Source organism: Pituophis catenifer, unplaced genomic scaffold (assembly GCF_029215685.1).
Source record: "Pituophis catenifer annectens isolate HBS135680 unplaced genomic scaffold, rPitCat1.0.hap2 SCAF_2, whole genome shotgun sequence".
NCBI lineage: Eukaryota > Metazoa > Chordata > Lepidosauria > Squamata > Colubridae > Pituophis > Pituophis catenifer.
Genome location: NW_027256882.1, coordinates 157,861,944 through 157,879,315, shown reverse-complemented (window position 1 = coordinate 157,879,315; position 17,372 = coordinate 157,861,944). Strand labels below are relative to the sequence as shown.

The 17,372-nt window shown below is 38.9% G+C and overlaps 1 protein-coding gene across 5 annotated transcripts; it reads right to left on the bottom strand.

Moving 5' to 3' along the window:
* Positions 1-4,026: 4,026 nt before the first annotated feature.
* CCNT1 (cyclin T1) lies at positions 4,027-16,764 on the bottom strand. 5 transcript variants are annotated; one of them, XM_070937864.1, is made up of 9 exons: positions 16,584-16,764; positions 15,356-15,437; positions 14,415-14,543; positions 13,606-13,666; positions 12,411-12,473; positions 11,577-11,622; positions 8,446-8,609; positions 8,115-8,185; positions 4,027-7,470 (listed from the first exon to the last, which is right to left on the bottom strand). In XM_070937864.1, exons 1-9 carry the CDS (start codon positions 16,751-16,753, stop codon positions 6,106-6,108), a joined length of 2,151 nt encoding a protein of 716 aa, XP_070793965.1. In that variant the 5' UTR covers positions 16,754-16,764; the 3' UTR covers positions 4,027-6,105. The 5 variants fall into 5 exon arrangements, 4 of the variants coding, with proteins under 4 accessions (XP_070793965.1, XP_070793966.1, XP_070793967.1 ...); XM_070937865.1 differs by having other exon boundaries at positions 15,356-15,489; positions 16,496-16,662; XR_011600031.1 differs by lacking the exon at positions 8,446-8,609 and having other exon boundaries at positions 7,380-7,470.
* Positions 16,765-17,372: the final 608 nt, after the last annotated feature.

Sequence of the window (17,372 nt, the reverse complement as noted above, 5' to 3'; positions counted from 1 at the left end):
GGGGGAGGGGGCGGAAAAAGGCGGTCAGAACCGCCCTTGGATTCCTCACTAGGAAAGCATTGGAGAGAAACCGAGGGCGTCAGGCTTTTTAACGGTTTATTTTATTTTATTTTACGATGTCTTATGGCCTGCTTTTAATTTCATTGCAGTAAGCTGCTTTGAGAGCTAATATAAACAAAGTATTTTATATTAAATAGGCTTCGTTAGATGTGAAACAAACCAAGTTTTTTTCCGCCATGCCATCATTGTGCTATAAACAAATAATTCCCATAACACTCTCAAACTAGTAAGGCTGTATTACTATTATTTTTTTCATCTTTCCTATTTCCTATCTCCTTTTCTACTTATGACTTTGTTGCTTGTATATTGCTTTATTTAGTTTCCTAGCATGATTTGTGTTGATTGCTTAGTTTCCTATGACCATCACTAAGTGTTGTATCTTATGATTCATGATGTTTTTTTTATGATGACTATGAACGTGATTTATCACTTATATCTTTTATGTACACTGAGAGCTTGTGCACCGAAGACAAATTCCATGTGTGTCCAATCAGGCTTGGCCAATAAAGAATTTAAGCAACTGAGTTTGGTATTCTACTCAAGCAGGAGGGAATTTAACATACAGGAAGGTAGGATTCCATTTCATGAAGCTGGAACTGTTGACGTGTTAAGATCAATTAATAGAATGTCCATTAATGGACACCATCTTTGGTAGGAGTAACTCAAACTTTGTTTTGGAAAAAAAACATTTTGCTTGTCATACCATTTTTAATATTGACAACTTTGTGGTATTTAATTGAAATCCGCTTCCTATAATTTAAGCCCATTCCATACCCTGTATGACATGGTAATAGAGAACAGATTTTCCAAGTGTTCTTGTAAAGCTCTGTCTTTATTTTCTTGATTTTCCTCCCCAAATCAGGTGGCATTCAGTCCCTTACATTTTCATTGCCTTTCAGTTGTTTGTTACCATACTATAATCCCTTAATCTTCAACCAGCATGGGCCACAGTTGGAGCATATCAATATGAGATTAATGTGCCTGCATGCAGATAATATAAATGTATGATCCCTTCATTCCCCTTTACTAGTTACCCAAAACTATAAATCCGTTTCCTTTTTTCATTTCATTTTATTTATTTTATTTATTTGTCGCATTTCTATGCCGCCCAACTCCCAAGGGACTCTGGGAGGGATTTTATTCAAGGTGGTTGTGATTACTTATTCTGCTCATTTATCTAAATTGCTTTTTCATAAGTAAAAAAAAACTGAAAAAAGTTCTTCAGCCAACTACTGTTGATGTTTGGAGTGCTATATGCCTAGTTTTATGCCTTTTTGCTGATCACCAGTGTTTATCCCTGTTAGTTCCAAATATGGAGTAATCAAAGATACTGTAGAAAGTTAGCAAACACCCCTCTCCTAGAAGAATGAAATATTTTAGGAAATATTAAAAAGACAGAATATTATATTTCCCTGAAGGAGAACTGGAGAAACGTGCTATTGGAGACAGAAAGCACCCCCCTCCCAGTCTTTCTTAATAGCCCCAGCAGACATTTAGGTGCCCATTAAGAAAGACTGGGCCAGACTATTCAAAAACCAAACTGAGGCGGCCACCTTTTAGAAATGCAGATTTGGTAATCCATTCAAGCCAGGATATTTTGAAACAAAGGCAGAATGATAGGATTAGCCCTCAAGATCCAACACAGGACAAAGCCATTAAGCCACAATAGGAATTACTGCATTACCCTCAGAGCAGTCCAAACTTCAACCAAATGTAGCTCAGACAAACACCTAGGATTTGTACCTTACCTATAGTCAGCTATGACCCCTACGTAACCCCTACATGGCCCCATGGGAGCCCCAACAGCCAATAGAATACATGTTCTTGCACAGGAACAGGAAGCTCAAGTGCAAAGCTCAAAGGAGGTATAAAAACCCTCCACTCTCAACTCCATTTTGTCAGCTGCACCAGAACCTGTGTGGTTCTGCTTCATCATTAAACCATCTTTCCAATCAGCCTCCATGCTTCCAAGGTCTTTCTCCCAGTTTGGAACTGAACCAGATGGATATTTCTTCCCACAATACATAATAATGTGCAAGTAATGCTTAATTTAGGAGTTTGGTTAATGATGGTTCAAAGTTAGGAGAACCTCAGAAAAAGTACCTTTGACAAAGTTACAACTGTCACACCATCCCCAGTGAATTGCAATTTGGGCATATGGTAACCAGCCATATTTAGGAGGGTTATAACATCTTGCAGTCATGTGATTGCAATTTGCAATCTTCCCAGCTGGCTTCTAACAAGTAATTAATTGGGGAAGCTGGATTTGCTTAATGACCTTGATAAAAATGGTTGTAAAAGTGGGTCATCACATGACTCATTTAATGACTACATTGCTTACTGACTGAAATTCCAGGTCCCAATTGTAGTCATATGGTGGGAACTAGCTGTAATGCACATTACCATCCCAATGTGGCATTACTCTACTGTACAGAATTTATACATTGAAGATTGCAGACCATGTCTAGATATTATCCTATCCTTTACATTCCCGACCTGTACAATCTTGGTGGTTCTATAACTATTAAATCATAGTCTGAATTACCACACAGTTCAGAAAGGTTTATGACAACAATGAATTATGGCTGTGTGTTTTGCAACTCAGGTAGGAGAGAGCAAAAAACAGCAGAAAATGATAAGCAGAATAAACTCAATTACCTTGAAATCCAAGCTATACCATTAACGTTTGAAGTTAATGTATGGTATACTGGCTACAGGCTTTCATGGCTGGTATCTGTTGGGCTTCAGGTTTTAGTGACCATAATATAGGTGAAAAGATTTCCTAACATTTCACCAGCAACTGTAGCTAACATCTTCAGAGGCAAAGTGTTCTGCTATGCAAGCAATGACAAGTCAGAATACTTGGTTATAAAGACAGGAGCCCTTGTTCAGTTGTCTGCAGTCTGTGCAGCATTTTGCCTTGAAGATGTCAACAAAGCATCAGGAAGTCACTAAACCCTCAAGTTTAACAGAATTGGATGTACAGTATGTTTTAAAGGCATTGCCTGCTGACAATTCAAGCTAGGTAGAGAGGAACTTAAGTGCTTTGTAAAAGTCATTGTCCAGTCAAGCCCCTTTAAAAAAACAATGCAATTTTGGAAACGGCCAGCCAGCATAACCAACACGGTAATGCTAAGAATGCAGATCAAAACAGACAGTGCCAGGCTAGGGACTTTCCTTGCAGTCCAGTATGAATTACATGGACTCTGCATTTTATTTCAGGATTAAACAGACTCAATCTTAACAGTTGCTCAACTTCAAATGCAGAAAGAAGTTCTCCTCAAAATCTGCTTTTTCCTCTTATTATTAGTGTGACTGAGAAAGCTTCCCTGACTGTTTCTTACTGCATACACATAACTATGGTTTTACAAGTCCATTATAAATTTGCATACTGTATTAATAATTATAAATATTGTAAATTGATACATGCAGGTGCGTATCCGTACAATATACAAAACATGGATTACTGAACATATTTCAAGCAAGCCTAGAAAATGTCAGCTGATCAAAACAATAACTTTTTTAAACATAAGGACCAAGAGGTGATTTAGACAATTCAGCATACATTATTCTTATGTAACAGTCACATTCATTTCCATGGGTAACCCAGGAACTTCTAGTAAGCATAGTAAATTAAGGATTACTATTGCTAACAGCTTTCAACTGACAAATTATGATCCAAAATATGAATATCTGAGTGTCTACTAAATGTGGTCTGTTTTTTTTTATCATGCCACAAAGTTATTTTTCCTTTCCTACTTGCTTCTTTGCTATCTTTTGTGATTTGTTTTTAAATTGTAATTGCTATTGCTTGCTTTTACATCTCAGTGTAAATAAAGAACTAAGAAATAAATAAGGAAGATTTATAGATTCAGAATGCTGCTGTTACTGTCCCAAATACTTTTGTATAGACTTTTCCTGATAAATTCAAATATTAGCAAGAAATTTCACAAGGAACAAATTAAATGCGGAGACAGTACATTTATTGAAACGTGGAATAGTAATAAAATGAGCCAGGAATTAGAAACAGTTTATGAAACATTACACAAAACTAGGCCAAAGTTTGCATCAATAGCTGAGACACCATTGGTTCAGAAATCCAAAGGTGGTGGGAAATAATTATTCCAAATTCAGAGAAAATACTTCGGCAAAAACAAGCAGATGAGTGTCTTATTTTAAACATGATGCATCATCTGAAATCAGCAGCAATTAACTTCACTCACATGACATTACAGAGGCCACAGCTCATAGTCACTACTGGACATACTGGATTGGGCCTCTATTGATATATAGTAAGGTAATCCATTTTGGATAATAAACCCTTTTTAGGTCACAGTCCCTCATATTTCAATTTGGAATTCACTTCACAACAGTAGGAATACCCTGAAATGACTTGTGGAACAAGGGGACTATATTAAAAGACAAAAAATAAAGTTGAGATTGAAGACCATTCACTCCAAATACTTTGTCCAAATGCTGGATTACAAACAAAGGCCGATTTCGTAGAATTAAAATATTCTTATGTGATCTACAGAAACATAATATATGTCCATGTTTAAATGCTAGCCCCATTTTTAGCATACCAGCAGTAGTATGCTACAAGTTCAGAATGTTACATCAACATTCAAACCAATTCAGGGCACCTTCAAACTGGCTATTTTTGTATTGTTGTATCAACATCTTTATATTCACAGGTCTTCATCCTACTTTTATTCAATTTTCTTCCCTCTTAGAGACAGAAAATTGGCAAGCTGTACTTTCCAGGAGCCCTTACTATCATGAAAAATTGCAAGGGATACTGAGAAGTACAACTTAACATTTGGAAGGCCACAGGCTCGCAATCTTTGCTGTGTTCACCAAATTTGCCTGATTTGTTTGTGGTCATCCTTATATCTTTTTTTCCTTTTGGACAAAATGTGAAAATCTCATATTCCATAATGTATTTAAGGTATAATATAAAGCATCCCAGAATCACGATTACTGCTCTAATGTCCCTAGGCTGTCGGCCACTTCTAGTTCTTCCTCCTCTGCTGAAACACACATTTTCCCAAACTATATTAATGCATTTTTTTGAAGGCACTCTCAAGAGTTCATGCACTAGCATGCAGTGCTGCCCACCACTGAAATACAGTCCCATGAGATTTTTTAATGATTAAGTCATGTTAGCCATTTGTCTGCCAGTGAGACAAAGACTGAGACAGACTGAAATGGTAAACATAGTAACGGCACCCCTAAAGAAGCAGTGTAGTCAAGAAGGAAATGAACTTATAAAACCTCGCTCCTAAATTATCCTTGATCAGCAGGGGAGGACTAAAAATGTTAGCAACTTAACTAACATTTCTGATTCCACCATTCTTTGGAACTTTAGGTTTGTATCTGTCTCCATTTACTTACTGATGAAGAATCATAGATCTAAGTAAGGAGAAACTGGAAAAACTCTGCTTCACCACTTCCATTTTCTACTTTACTTATATTCAGTACATGTGTCTCTCACACCTTTCTCCCTTTTCTTCCTTTCCAACCTTTGCTGCCTTTGTTCAGGCAGAGGCAACTTCCACTGGGACAAGACACATTAACAACTGCAAGTAGACAGAACTCGTGCGCCCTTCTCCATTTCCATTTCTGCTATAACTCCTTCCTTTATCCACATTAGAAAAATAAAATCAACACTAAACACATAACTTATTTTAAATTATTTTTAAAAGTCCTCTTTTTTTAAGAAAAGGAGAAAAGACTGTCAATTTAAATAGTCCTGCGCCATTTCCTATCGGGTTGATAACGTTCAAGCCCACCCTCACCTCTGAAGTTGACAGCTGGTCTTATAGGAAAAATTTCATTATCCAGAACTGAAAGGGGGTGGGTGGGTAGGGATGCACACAGAGAAAGAAGAGCGTATCTTTTCACAGTTTCAAGAACTCTATGTTCTCCTACTAATAATAAAAAAAATGTTTTCTTTTAAAAAGGGGACAGGGCATTCACACAAGGCAGTGGAGATTACTATGAGCAATTATTATTTTTTTTGTAGAACCTCAGTAGTTAAAACTATCACTTTGGGAGTGGTGGTAAAGGAGGGGGAGGTTCTGATGGAAGTGGGGGTGGTCGTGGCTTATCAACACTTGCAGCAGCCCTGGGGTTCAAGTATTCGCCATAATGATGCACAAAGTCAAAATTGGATGATTGGGTGGGTTGCATGCCTTGTGCACTGAGCAGGGAGTGCAGCATGTTCACTGTATCCTGATAGTCAATGGACTGGTTCATGTTATGTCCATTGGCCCCAGCAGTGCTCTTGTCCAATTTTCCATGAGCCCCCCTGGCTTTGTTAGCCTGCGGAAAAGATAGACCAGCTGCTTCCAAGCTGTGGCCAGAATGCTGAGGGAACGCAAATGGCACAGTGGGACCCTTGGAACTCTTACTGATTTTGGGCTGATGTTCATGGACTGTAACTGAGGTCTCCTCAGAAAGTGGTCTCTTACGGGAGGAACAATTTGGGACATAACCCTTGTGTGACACAATGCCAGTTGGGTTAACATGCTTGGGATCCCCTGGACGTTTGGTGCTGACAACAGGTTGCCCGTGTGAATGTTTGTGAGAATGATGGTTATGATGGTGATGGTGGTTAGAAGAATGGATTTTATGCTTTTCCTTGTGCTCTCCTCTGCTCTTGCCACTGTTTTCATCAGGCAAGCTGTGTCGTTCCGTGGGAGGTGGCACCTTAATGCGCACTTTTATATCATCTTGTTTGGAAGAAGCAATAGGCTTATCTCCTGGGGCAGGCAACCGTACTTTAACTGCAGATGAGGGTTTATCAGTTTTTTCAGTAGGAGGCCGTTCAGAACCATCAGAATTGTTGCCTAGAGGGATTTTCAGGACAATTGGAGAGTTCTCCTCCTGCTGCACATCCCGTTCACGTTGCTGTTGTACAAGCAAGTTCTGGGCAGCATAAGCATACTGAGAACGCACATTTGCCTCCATGTTCTCTAGCTGGCGTTTCTGTGCAGCCAACTCCTCAGCATGTTTTGCACGGTATTCCTTTAATGATACTTTTGCTAGCGGTGCACTCTTGATGTTTTGCTTAACAAAAGAGCCGCCACTACTGCTGTCATGATGTAGATGATCAGGATTGGCAGAAATTTCGTTAGCTCTATGGCTGGCCTTTTGTTTATGCGGAGGATGTTGAGCCATCCAGCTGTCTGATGAAATATCTGTACTACCTCGTTCCCCTGGAGACTCTCCTTCTGTAGCTGGAAGTGAAGCAGTGGCTCCGGTGGTTGAAGACGTTGACATGCTCATCAGGCCTGCAATAGTTGTGTCTGATGCGCTTCTAGAGATCATACTGAGGATTGTCTGTTCTGAGAGGCCATCATCCTCACTTTGGTCATCCGTCTTCGATTTGCTGGCTGCTTGACAGGCCTAAAATGAAAGCATTCAAAACTAGTATACTAATCTCTTCTAGCCGTACAATACCCCTAGAGAGAAAAGAATACCATACAGGCATGCACTGCTGTATTTTGCTGAAGTACCATATAGAGTTCATTTTTTAATGCACGTTTTTCATAAGACACACCATGATGAAATGACAACTGTCATTTTAGAAAATTACTTAATAGCATTTCCTGTCTGCTTCCCCCCCTCCCCCCCAACTGTCCAAAATTTTATTGCTCCCCTGCTCCAAGATGAAGATCCTTTCTTTTTTGGGTGGAGGATATCCACTGCACAGCCTTGGGTGGCAACTAGCCATCAAAGCTATTTTTTTCCTTACACTGACTGAGCTCATGTTGAATGCAGATAACTTGTAGTGAAATATGATAGCTGATTTCTGAAAGCCAGAGCTCTACTTGAAATGATCCCCGACACTGTGATGAATTTTTAAATTTGTATTGGAAATTGACGGGTGCCTCAAGATGTTTATGAATGTATATCAGGCTTAAGCCCAGTTATAAAGCTATAAACATGAAAGAGGCAGAGGTCTCTTGGATGTATCTTAGTATTTCAAGCAACTGTCTTCCTTCAACATTCTTATCAAAGAGAAATACAAAGTGGGCAAAGCATCTTACCCGCCAATTCCTGATTCGTTTCAGTCGATTAGGAGTTTTCTCAAGAATTTGAAGGAATTCATGAGTTAATTCTGAAACACAAACACAAGAATAAAGCTAGTAGGCATAGTACTACAGCACAAATTCTACAGGAGCATATTTTAATGTCCATCCTTGTCAGCAAAAAACAGAGCAGTCCAAAGCCTAATGGTACAGATTAGGTTTACAAAATGCATCCCACTTCTTTACTGTCATGCTGGAAACCTTGATACAGAAGTCAGAAATAAAATATTAAGTTAATGGAATACCTCTTATTGGGCATAGAATGTATTTGACCTTGCTCCAAACTTACCATCCAAGAGTTCCAGAGTTACAGTGGCATCAACGTACTCCCACCAGTGCTTCCCGTCCGTGGAGACTGGGATCTCCCAGTTGGACCACTTACAGGCCAAGTGGATGCAGACGCAGGCCACAACGGGAGGGGTGTACTGCAGGCTGAAGGTTGTTAGGTGAAGGCTGACATCACCAGCAGGGGGAGAGAAACAGAAAGCTGTAAGCTCCCAAGCTTGAACAGCAGCCGCACATACAACCGCCCGCTGGACAGACACTGCAGGAATTAGGCATCCCTCAGCTTTAAAAAATGTTATTATCCTGCAAGGTCAAGCTTGCCTTGCACAATAATTCTACTTCAGCCTTTTCCCACAAGGTTTTCCAAGAGCTTCTGTCAGCCTGGAGCTCCAGGACACCCACATGATCTTCATGAAAGGCAAAGGAATTAATTCCAAACAAAGTTACAAATTGGATTGTACTTGGACATAATCCTAGGAAAAAATCTGAACAATTTTCTCCTTGCAACAAATCCATCTTTTAGTAGTTAAACACCGACAGCAGTAAATTTTGAATCAGACCACAAAGTACAGCTGATGTTAAATCCAACTCAAGCCTTAAATCAACTAAAAGAGGTGTTTATGTATTTCTATTCGTTCCTATTCTAACAAGATTCAAACAATTAAAGAAGGTTGCCCAACAGCCTACAAGGAACTGGACCCAGAAATATCATGAGGCAAAATATGCTGGCAGGAAATGGCAATGTTTACGCGGCATTTATAATCCATAAAATCCTTCAGGAGATTAATAACAGTGCATGGCAAAAATGTGCAAATGGTGAGTACTGGACAAAAAGAAGCCCCTTGAAAAATATGTAAATTACAGACCAGTATCTACTCATACCACTTGATATGATGAAAAAAATTGATATAGAAAGAGCAACAGCTGCCATGCAATGCAATTTGCAAGCAGCCTGGGATGGAGTATACGAGCTCTAAAGTCTATCCATATCAATAGGCCAAAGTCGCCTTCCTTAAAAAACCAACTTTCTAGCACTGCTAGCTAGTAATCAGATTGAACATCTTGCATACTATGCATCCACCAGCTCTACACTTTTTTACATTGTTGGGCATTATTACTCTGTTCTATGCAATAATATATTAACTGTTGGGCAGCAAGCAAGAGAACTTAAGTCCTTTCAATTTACTGCAGGAAGGACAATGGACTTCTTTGGCCTCTGCATTTCATGAGGCACCACACGTTAACAGTTTTCTCTTAACTATTTTTTAAATTAAATGAGATCCTTAGTTTCTTTTAATCCTCTGTGTAGTATAATTAAAAATACTTCAAGTTGGTTCACTTCTTAGCCAGAACCAGTGTTTAGGCATTTCTTTATAAATATCCATAAAATATAGCTAGTATTGATAAATTCAGCAGCAGCTGATCTAACATTTTTAGATGTTAGGATATAAATATCCCAAACAGTGATTAAATACAAATACTCAAAAGGTTTAGAAAACAAAAGGTCAGAAAAAAGTATCTTAAGGTAACAACTTACTATTTAAAAATTCTGGATGGTTCTTTCAAAAATAGCTTTACTTTACTTTTCAATTTTAAGCCTCATCATCCTCTAATTCAGTGGTCCCCAACCTTTTGGGCACCAGGGACCGGTTCCGTGGAGAGATTTTTCCACAGACTGCAGAGGCTATGGTTTCACATGCTGCCTGCATCCTGCAGATGGGGCTTTGCTTGCTTGCAGGGCCCAGTTTCTGGCATGCCACAGACCAGTGCCAGCCCACGGACAGGGGGTTGGAGACCCCTGCTTTAACTTTTAAGTAGAAATATTTAATCCAAGTATGCCCATGCAAATACACCAGCCACAAATATGTACTTACAGCTAGACCTTGAGCAAAGACAAGAGCAACCCATCCAAGTTACAAATGGTGATTATAACCTGACTTCAGAAGTTTGACATCTTAATACTGTCATGGTCACATGATCAGAATCTGGATGCTTGACAACTTCTTCACACTTATGACCAATTGTCAAGCACCCCATTACAATTTGCAACCTTTTCTGCTGGCTTCCCTAGAAAGTCACTGGGGAAACCAGCAGGGAAGGTCGAAGTCCCTCCGCACTCACGCCTTCCCTGACCCCTGCCTCTCATGCAGCCCGTCACACCCTGGCCCATATGGCACTATTCACTCACTCCCTTCCTCCCTCCACCTGACAGCAGCTACTTGGCTACCTGATGCCCTAGGATTACAATTTCCAGCTGGCTTCCCCACTGGCTTTGGTTGTAGGAGGCCAGCAGGAATTTGCCTCACCTAACGACCATGCAGTTAACAATGGTTACCAGGAGTGCAATTTATGACTGCATCACTTAGCGATAAAAATTTCAATCCTAATTGCCATCATAAACCAAAAACTAAACTTTATTGATATGTGCCATAGGAAATAGGCTATCATTTCTGAATCTGGAAAAAACCATGAGAATGTGCTTCTCTTTTTAAAAAAATCAGACTCTACAATAGCCTTATCAAGATCAAACCCATTTTATATTTGATTTTTTTAGCTTCACTGTCTTTATTTTCTAATTCTGAATACTAGAAAGCGAAATGAACATGAGATTTAATATTCTTCTACAGGATTGAATGATACAGAAAACCATGGCTGGTGTAAATAAATAAACACCAATTTATGTGCTTGTACTTGATAAATTAATTCATGAATCTATAGTCTGTGTTTCCATAGCAAAGCAGGCTTAAATTAAACCATGATAATATATTGTGCAAACCAGGTAATTAATTCATTAATAATAACTTGCAGTTCAAAATCTCATTTACAAGAAATAAGGATTTCCTTTAAGCAGCCGGGACAGTTTTTTTGTTTTGAAGTCTTTATTTCTCACCATTATAGACACAATAAAGAGAATTGGTCATAGATGGACTAGCAATGTGTGCTCATTTATAAGGGTATTTTGTATATTCCTGTTCTGAAATTCAAGCTAAAAGAAACAAATTTTAAATAAATCTACTGTTTTGATGTCAAGGAATGCACTCTAAATGTGGCATATTTTTTCAATTATTTTTTTGCAATAATTTACCAAAAAACATTTTCAAATAAAACAAATAAATCTGAATTTTCAACATCTACCTGTTGGTAGCCATGAAGTAGGAAGTTTGTGCTAGATCCTTGCTGGCTGAAAGAGAAAAGTCACAAGTTAAATTTGCCAATACTTAAGGTGTAGCACGTTGTGGATTTCCTCTAATTCTACCAAGACTGGGGAACTTTTTGTGGGAACTCTGGGCTTATTGGCTAGGGGAATGATTACAGTGGGCAAAATCCTGTCATGTGAGGACAGGAAAACGATTCCCAGCTTTTTTTCTGGTCTTGGGGTAAGGAGTCATATTGGACTTCTCAAAATATCATTTGGACATAGAAATGATAGTTTTTCAAAAGGACAGAAAATATATTCTTTGCAATTCTAGTCAAAGGAAGCTGTAAGCACCATATACTGTATAGTCTTTAAGATGCATATTATTATTACAGCTATCAAAAGCATTCAAAAGGATGTTTCTAAAGAAGAGCAAAGCCCGCTGCAAAGCATTAAAATTGCTATATTGTCTCCTTATAAATATGCAAGCATAGGCAACCCTCCCATTGAATTATCAGTAAAAGAAAACACCTGTGCATGCCCATACATGGAAAGACAACTGCAAAGCATTCCATATAGAATGCTGTGTACAGCTTGAGTATATACATTTCTGCTATTAAGGCTGACATTGGTATTTTCATTTTGAAGCCCTTTGATCCTCTAGACATGCAAAAGGCATATATTTAGTACAGTAACAACCTCTTCTTTTTCCTTTTTAACGTGACATTCTTTACCAAGGAAATTTATTCTTTGAAATAATTTCTGAGCTAGTAAACAACCATTTTTGCACATATGTTGTCTGAGCAACAATCACAGTCATGTTTGGAACATACCTCGAACTAGCTGTGTGCACTTCACCACATGAGTATGAGGATGATCTATGGTAATTTCAAATCCTAGAAGAAAAAAGGAAATGTTTAGAATGTGGATATAACTTGCTTGTAATTCTACATACCATGCACGTCTCTGATCCTGGGAGGCAAAGTAGATTGTTCCTCCAGTCAATTAATACCGCTCTGTGCTCAGATGCAAACAGGACATCTCCTGGGCTCAAATACATCAATTATCTAGCACAAGAATGCAACAGATATTGCAAGTTTTTGAAATACTAAATTTCTTGGTAAAAATACTGATACACATTCAAATATTCTAAACTGATTCTGAATTATGAATTAGAGAATAAAATTCTAGCAACTACTTGTTTTTCTGCTCACTTTTATAACCCAAGCAAGTGCTTTATTCTTAGAATAATTTTTAATCAATTTTAAGTTTGTTCTGAGAAGGTTTTTTCTTGTTAAAGGCAAATATATGAACTAATATTCTTTATTCCTGCAAATTAACAGGATACAAGTTTATAGATTATGTACATACATCACAATTGTTAAGTATCTATGACAAATTATCTTTAACCTGTTTCATGCATTACAATGTTTCACAGCTAGGATTAACATGCTTACACACTGTACAGTCAAAGTCAAAAAGTCTTGCTCAACAGTAATAGAAAAGCATTTTGCATATAACATTAAACAGTAGGAACACATATACCATTTTATAATGATAAGCCTATCAACTATCAAAGTGCAAAAAATAGCATTTTAATTGCTATAAACCTTTTAAATGAAGAATTATATTTAAGATGCAGCAAAAGCTTAACATTAATAATGTATAGTAATTTATCAGGATATTCATTTCCTATCCTGGATTATCAAACTGATATAGTAATACAATTGAAACATTAGACTGTCAAGCTGCTAAGACTTCAATCCAGAGTACAATGCCTGGAACCTAAAGGATATAAATCCTGTTAAAAAGAAAATCCTGTTTGCACATTTATAGTTGTATGAACATATTCACTCAAAACATAAACAAGTCATAAATTGGCCATTATGACAAGGACTGTCGCCTGGACTGATGGCTTCCCATATTGGTCAGCTGTGAAGAAGACGGGGGTTGGGTTAGACTCTCCATTCTGCGGAACATTCCTGGGTCTGAGATTCATGAAGCAGCCCGTCCGCTTGGAAAACTTACCCAGGGTCTGCAGTATTATGCTCTCTAGAATGACCAGGTCTTGGGCTTGTTGCAGGTAACCCTGGGGTTGAGAGGACAGGCAGGTTACTTGTGATGAGGCACTCTGTATTAAGCCTGCATATTTCTAACACTCTCTTGAGGAGGCAAAAAATCAAGGGGGAATCTTTATTATATCTGTGCTGGAGAAAATGGGCATAAATGTCCCATTTCCAGGGGAAAGAGCACCGAATGCACACACAAGAAAAATTGCTGATTGTACACTGCTACTGTTGAAATTGTCCTGTAGCACAAGCTCAAAATTGCCTTTTTGTTCCAATTTAGTTTTAAAATAAAGCTTCCCCCTTGTTGGCAAGGTTAGATGTGCTGGTCCTGTCAGGAAGGGCTGTGGTAAGAAACTGAAGCAATGTGCTTAATAATCTTTTTATTTGAACAGTAAAAACGACTGGATTTCACAAATCAACTTCTATATCACCGTAAGAGTATGATCCTGGCAGGCAACATCCATTCCTGAATGCAAGCTGTGCTACACACCAAGCTTTTATCAACACACTGGCCAGAACACATAGGACAGACAAGCAATTTGACTTACAAAACCAAGAGCTTTCTGTACTATGCACCAAGAGCAGTAACTCTTTATCTGTATTCAATTGTTAAATACTCTTATTCTGGAAATTACTCAGTTGTATTTCAAGGTTACTGTAGCACTCTCAGTAAAATGAAGCATGGTGGATTTGCACTGCCAGGATGTGTGTTCTTTCTCTCTGATTTATTGTGTACAGTACATCTTTCACAGAAGGTTAACTACTTACCTCACTCCGTGTATCAGGAGCAGCTTCCAGAGGGTGCAGGCAGGCATGAGTAACCTTGATGACATGCTCCAATTTTCGAGGTTGCTCCTCCACCTTGGCTGCCAGGAAAAGGGCAGCTGGTGCCACAGCCTTTATAGAGAAGAAATGTATTAAATATACCATCTCTCAAATAGCAAAATCACACTACTCTCAAATGTGCAAAGGAAAAGAAATATACGTTAGAACCAAGGGGAAAAACTTTGCAAACAGTTGAAGCAAGAATGTTTCATCACTCTGAATTTTCGGTCTGCAAACTTTTTTTTCTCCTTAGACAAGTTACAAAAATGCACTGTGAGCATTTTTTTTGTAAGCATATGTTGATTATTGAATGAGGATCAGAAAATAAAATCTTAGTAAAGGAAATAAATAAGATCTTACAACATAAATCATAGTAACTTAACATCTGTACAAATCCAGCTAAAAGTCTGAAGTCAGAATATATAGGTTTATTATAAACTGTTTATGGGAAACCATAAACCATTCTCAGTTGCAATGTTGAGAGTTTAAGATGTTTCCCTCAGAAAGTAAACTTCCTTGTATGTCAGGCATCCAATTAACGTCAGTGTTCTAGCAAGCATTTTATCAGTAATGCCTGAAAATTTGCCACATAGTTTGCCAATTGTTATTGTTATATTCTAAAGTAGCATTGTTTATCATTGTTTCTTTGAAAGCCTCTTAATTTTTTTAAAAAATGAAGAACCTCATTATTACTTGTAAACATGTAGATCGAAGCATAAATTTGATGGAACCTGTTTCTGAAGACTTAACTCCACAGTATATTTTTTAACTATTGAAGTTCTACTGCTTCCATATTATGCACATATTCTATTAGCCAAAAATAAAATATATAATAAATCCATTCAGAACTCCAGCTGAGAAACACAAACTGATAACATACTTACATTTCGATGAAAGTGGGTAAAGGATTGAACCATGTAGAATCGATGCATATAAACAATTGCTGTATTAATAGTCAGTTGAGAACTAGTGGTTCATCGTTAAGGAAGATGTTAAATTTAATAGTGCTTTATTCTTCCTAAGAAAAGATTATGTGAAAAGCTAAGTATTAAAAAAGTTGACTTCTAAAACTAAGCCAAGAATAGAACTGATTTCTGAATAAAACTATACACGGTATTACACAATTAGAGACTCTGACTTAAGACCTTACATAAATATTTTAGCCAGTCTTACATTATATATATATATATATGTAAGGTCTTAAGTCAGAGTCTCTAATTGTGTAATACACATATATATATGGGTTTTCTATCGAAGCAACCTGGTCTACCGAAATATGGGAAGGAGAATACAGCTTCCTTTTTGTCTTTCAGCCCCAATCCAGGAGCCCTCAGGCAGTCACTTTCACGACAAATTATTTTGTGTTAAATTTATATTTACTGACAAAGAAATAAAGGAAGACTAGTATAGATCTATTTCAAGCTATTTAGCTCTCATCAGCTAGCCATACCCTTCTGGGATTCGAACCTGTATATCTAAACTTTGTATTAGGGACTTCAATATTTATTCAGCCAAAATGTTAAATACCAATACAGCTGGAAAAAAAAAATGAGGCTCAGAATTAATGTTCAAATCAAACACAGGGGGGAAAGGATGGTTCACTTTTTCTCCCATCCATAAACATTATCAAATTTCAAAATTACCTTATCATCCAAATAATGCAACACGCCAGACAAATGCCTCTGCTAGTAACGTGTTACCGACTGGCCTCTTGTGCTTTTGCAAAATCAGTGAAGACCCACTTCAGAGCCTACCCTTCAGCCTAAACCGTAACAGCGTCCCAACACAATGCACAACATGTGCGTTTAACATTCCCCAACCACCCAGCAAACCTAATGTCGGTGCAGTTCCAAATCAAAGCTCCTTCGGGGACACGGCCTAAGGCGCCCCAGCCATAGAAACACTTCCCCGCGTACAAGAGCGACACCCGCAATACCCGTCCCTCTTAACGCTACGACCCCCCCCACACACACACACAGCCCCCCCCCTCCGCGTAAACCTAACAGGCACCCAAAGTCATTTACGCGAATCTCCGGCGGGCCTAGTCCTCTTTCCGTAACCCTGCCCAGCCCAATCCCAGTTTGAGGCGCGGCCTAGTTGCCGAAGGGATACACGTTGAGGCGCTGCCCCATATCCTGAAGCAGGTTAGCTGCTTGCTGCCGGTACGATAACTCCTTGTCCGGGTCGAGTCCTAAGCGCCAGGAAGGGCTCCGAGCGAGCTGCTCTCGGGTGAAATACCAGCGTCTTCCACCTCCCGCAGCCGCCGCGCTAGACACCGCCATGATGGCCGTCGTCGCCGTCGACCACAGCGCATGCGCCGGAGGCGGCACGCACGCGCCGGCCAGCACTCACGTGATCGCGTCCAAATCCGCCGCCCCGCGCGCACTTCCTGCCCAGCACGCAGCGAGGGGCGGAAACTGCATAGCGAGCTTCCGGTTTTCGTTTGCCCGCTTCATTTGTAGGCGATCAGGCTTTTCTCGTCTGTTGTTTTGGATCCTGGAAGCACTAGAGAGGGGTGGGGGTGGGGGGGAAAAAATAAACAAGACTCATGGTTATAATATTCAGCTAGAATTTTTTTTTCCCCTGCCTTCAATTTCCCTATTCTCTATGCTTTGCTTAACAGCCAGCCCCATAACATTTTCTGGATGAGAGCTCACGGATTATTTTGCAACCTTTTGTCTCTTAAAAAAGGTTTTAAAAATTCAATGGACAATAAAGACCCTCATTTCCGATTAAATTTGGCAGCCGTTACTGCTGTGATAGAAGATGGCTGCATGCAGCCGAGTCCTAGATTTGAGCTGCTTTTTGGCAAAATTTGATTGGATTTTGGTAATTGGTAGCATTCCTCCAGAAACTCCCGAACAAGCTGATTGGATTCGGCTTTCAGGTTATTGGATATTT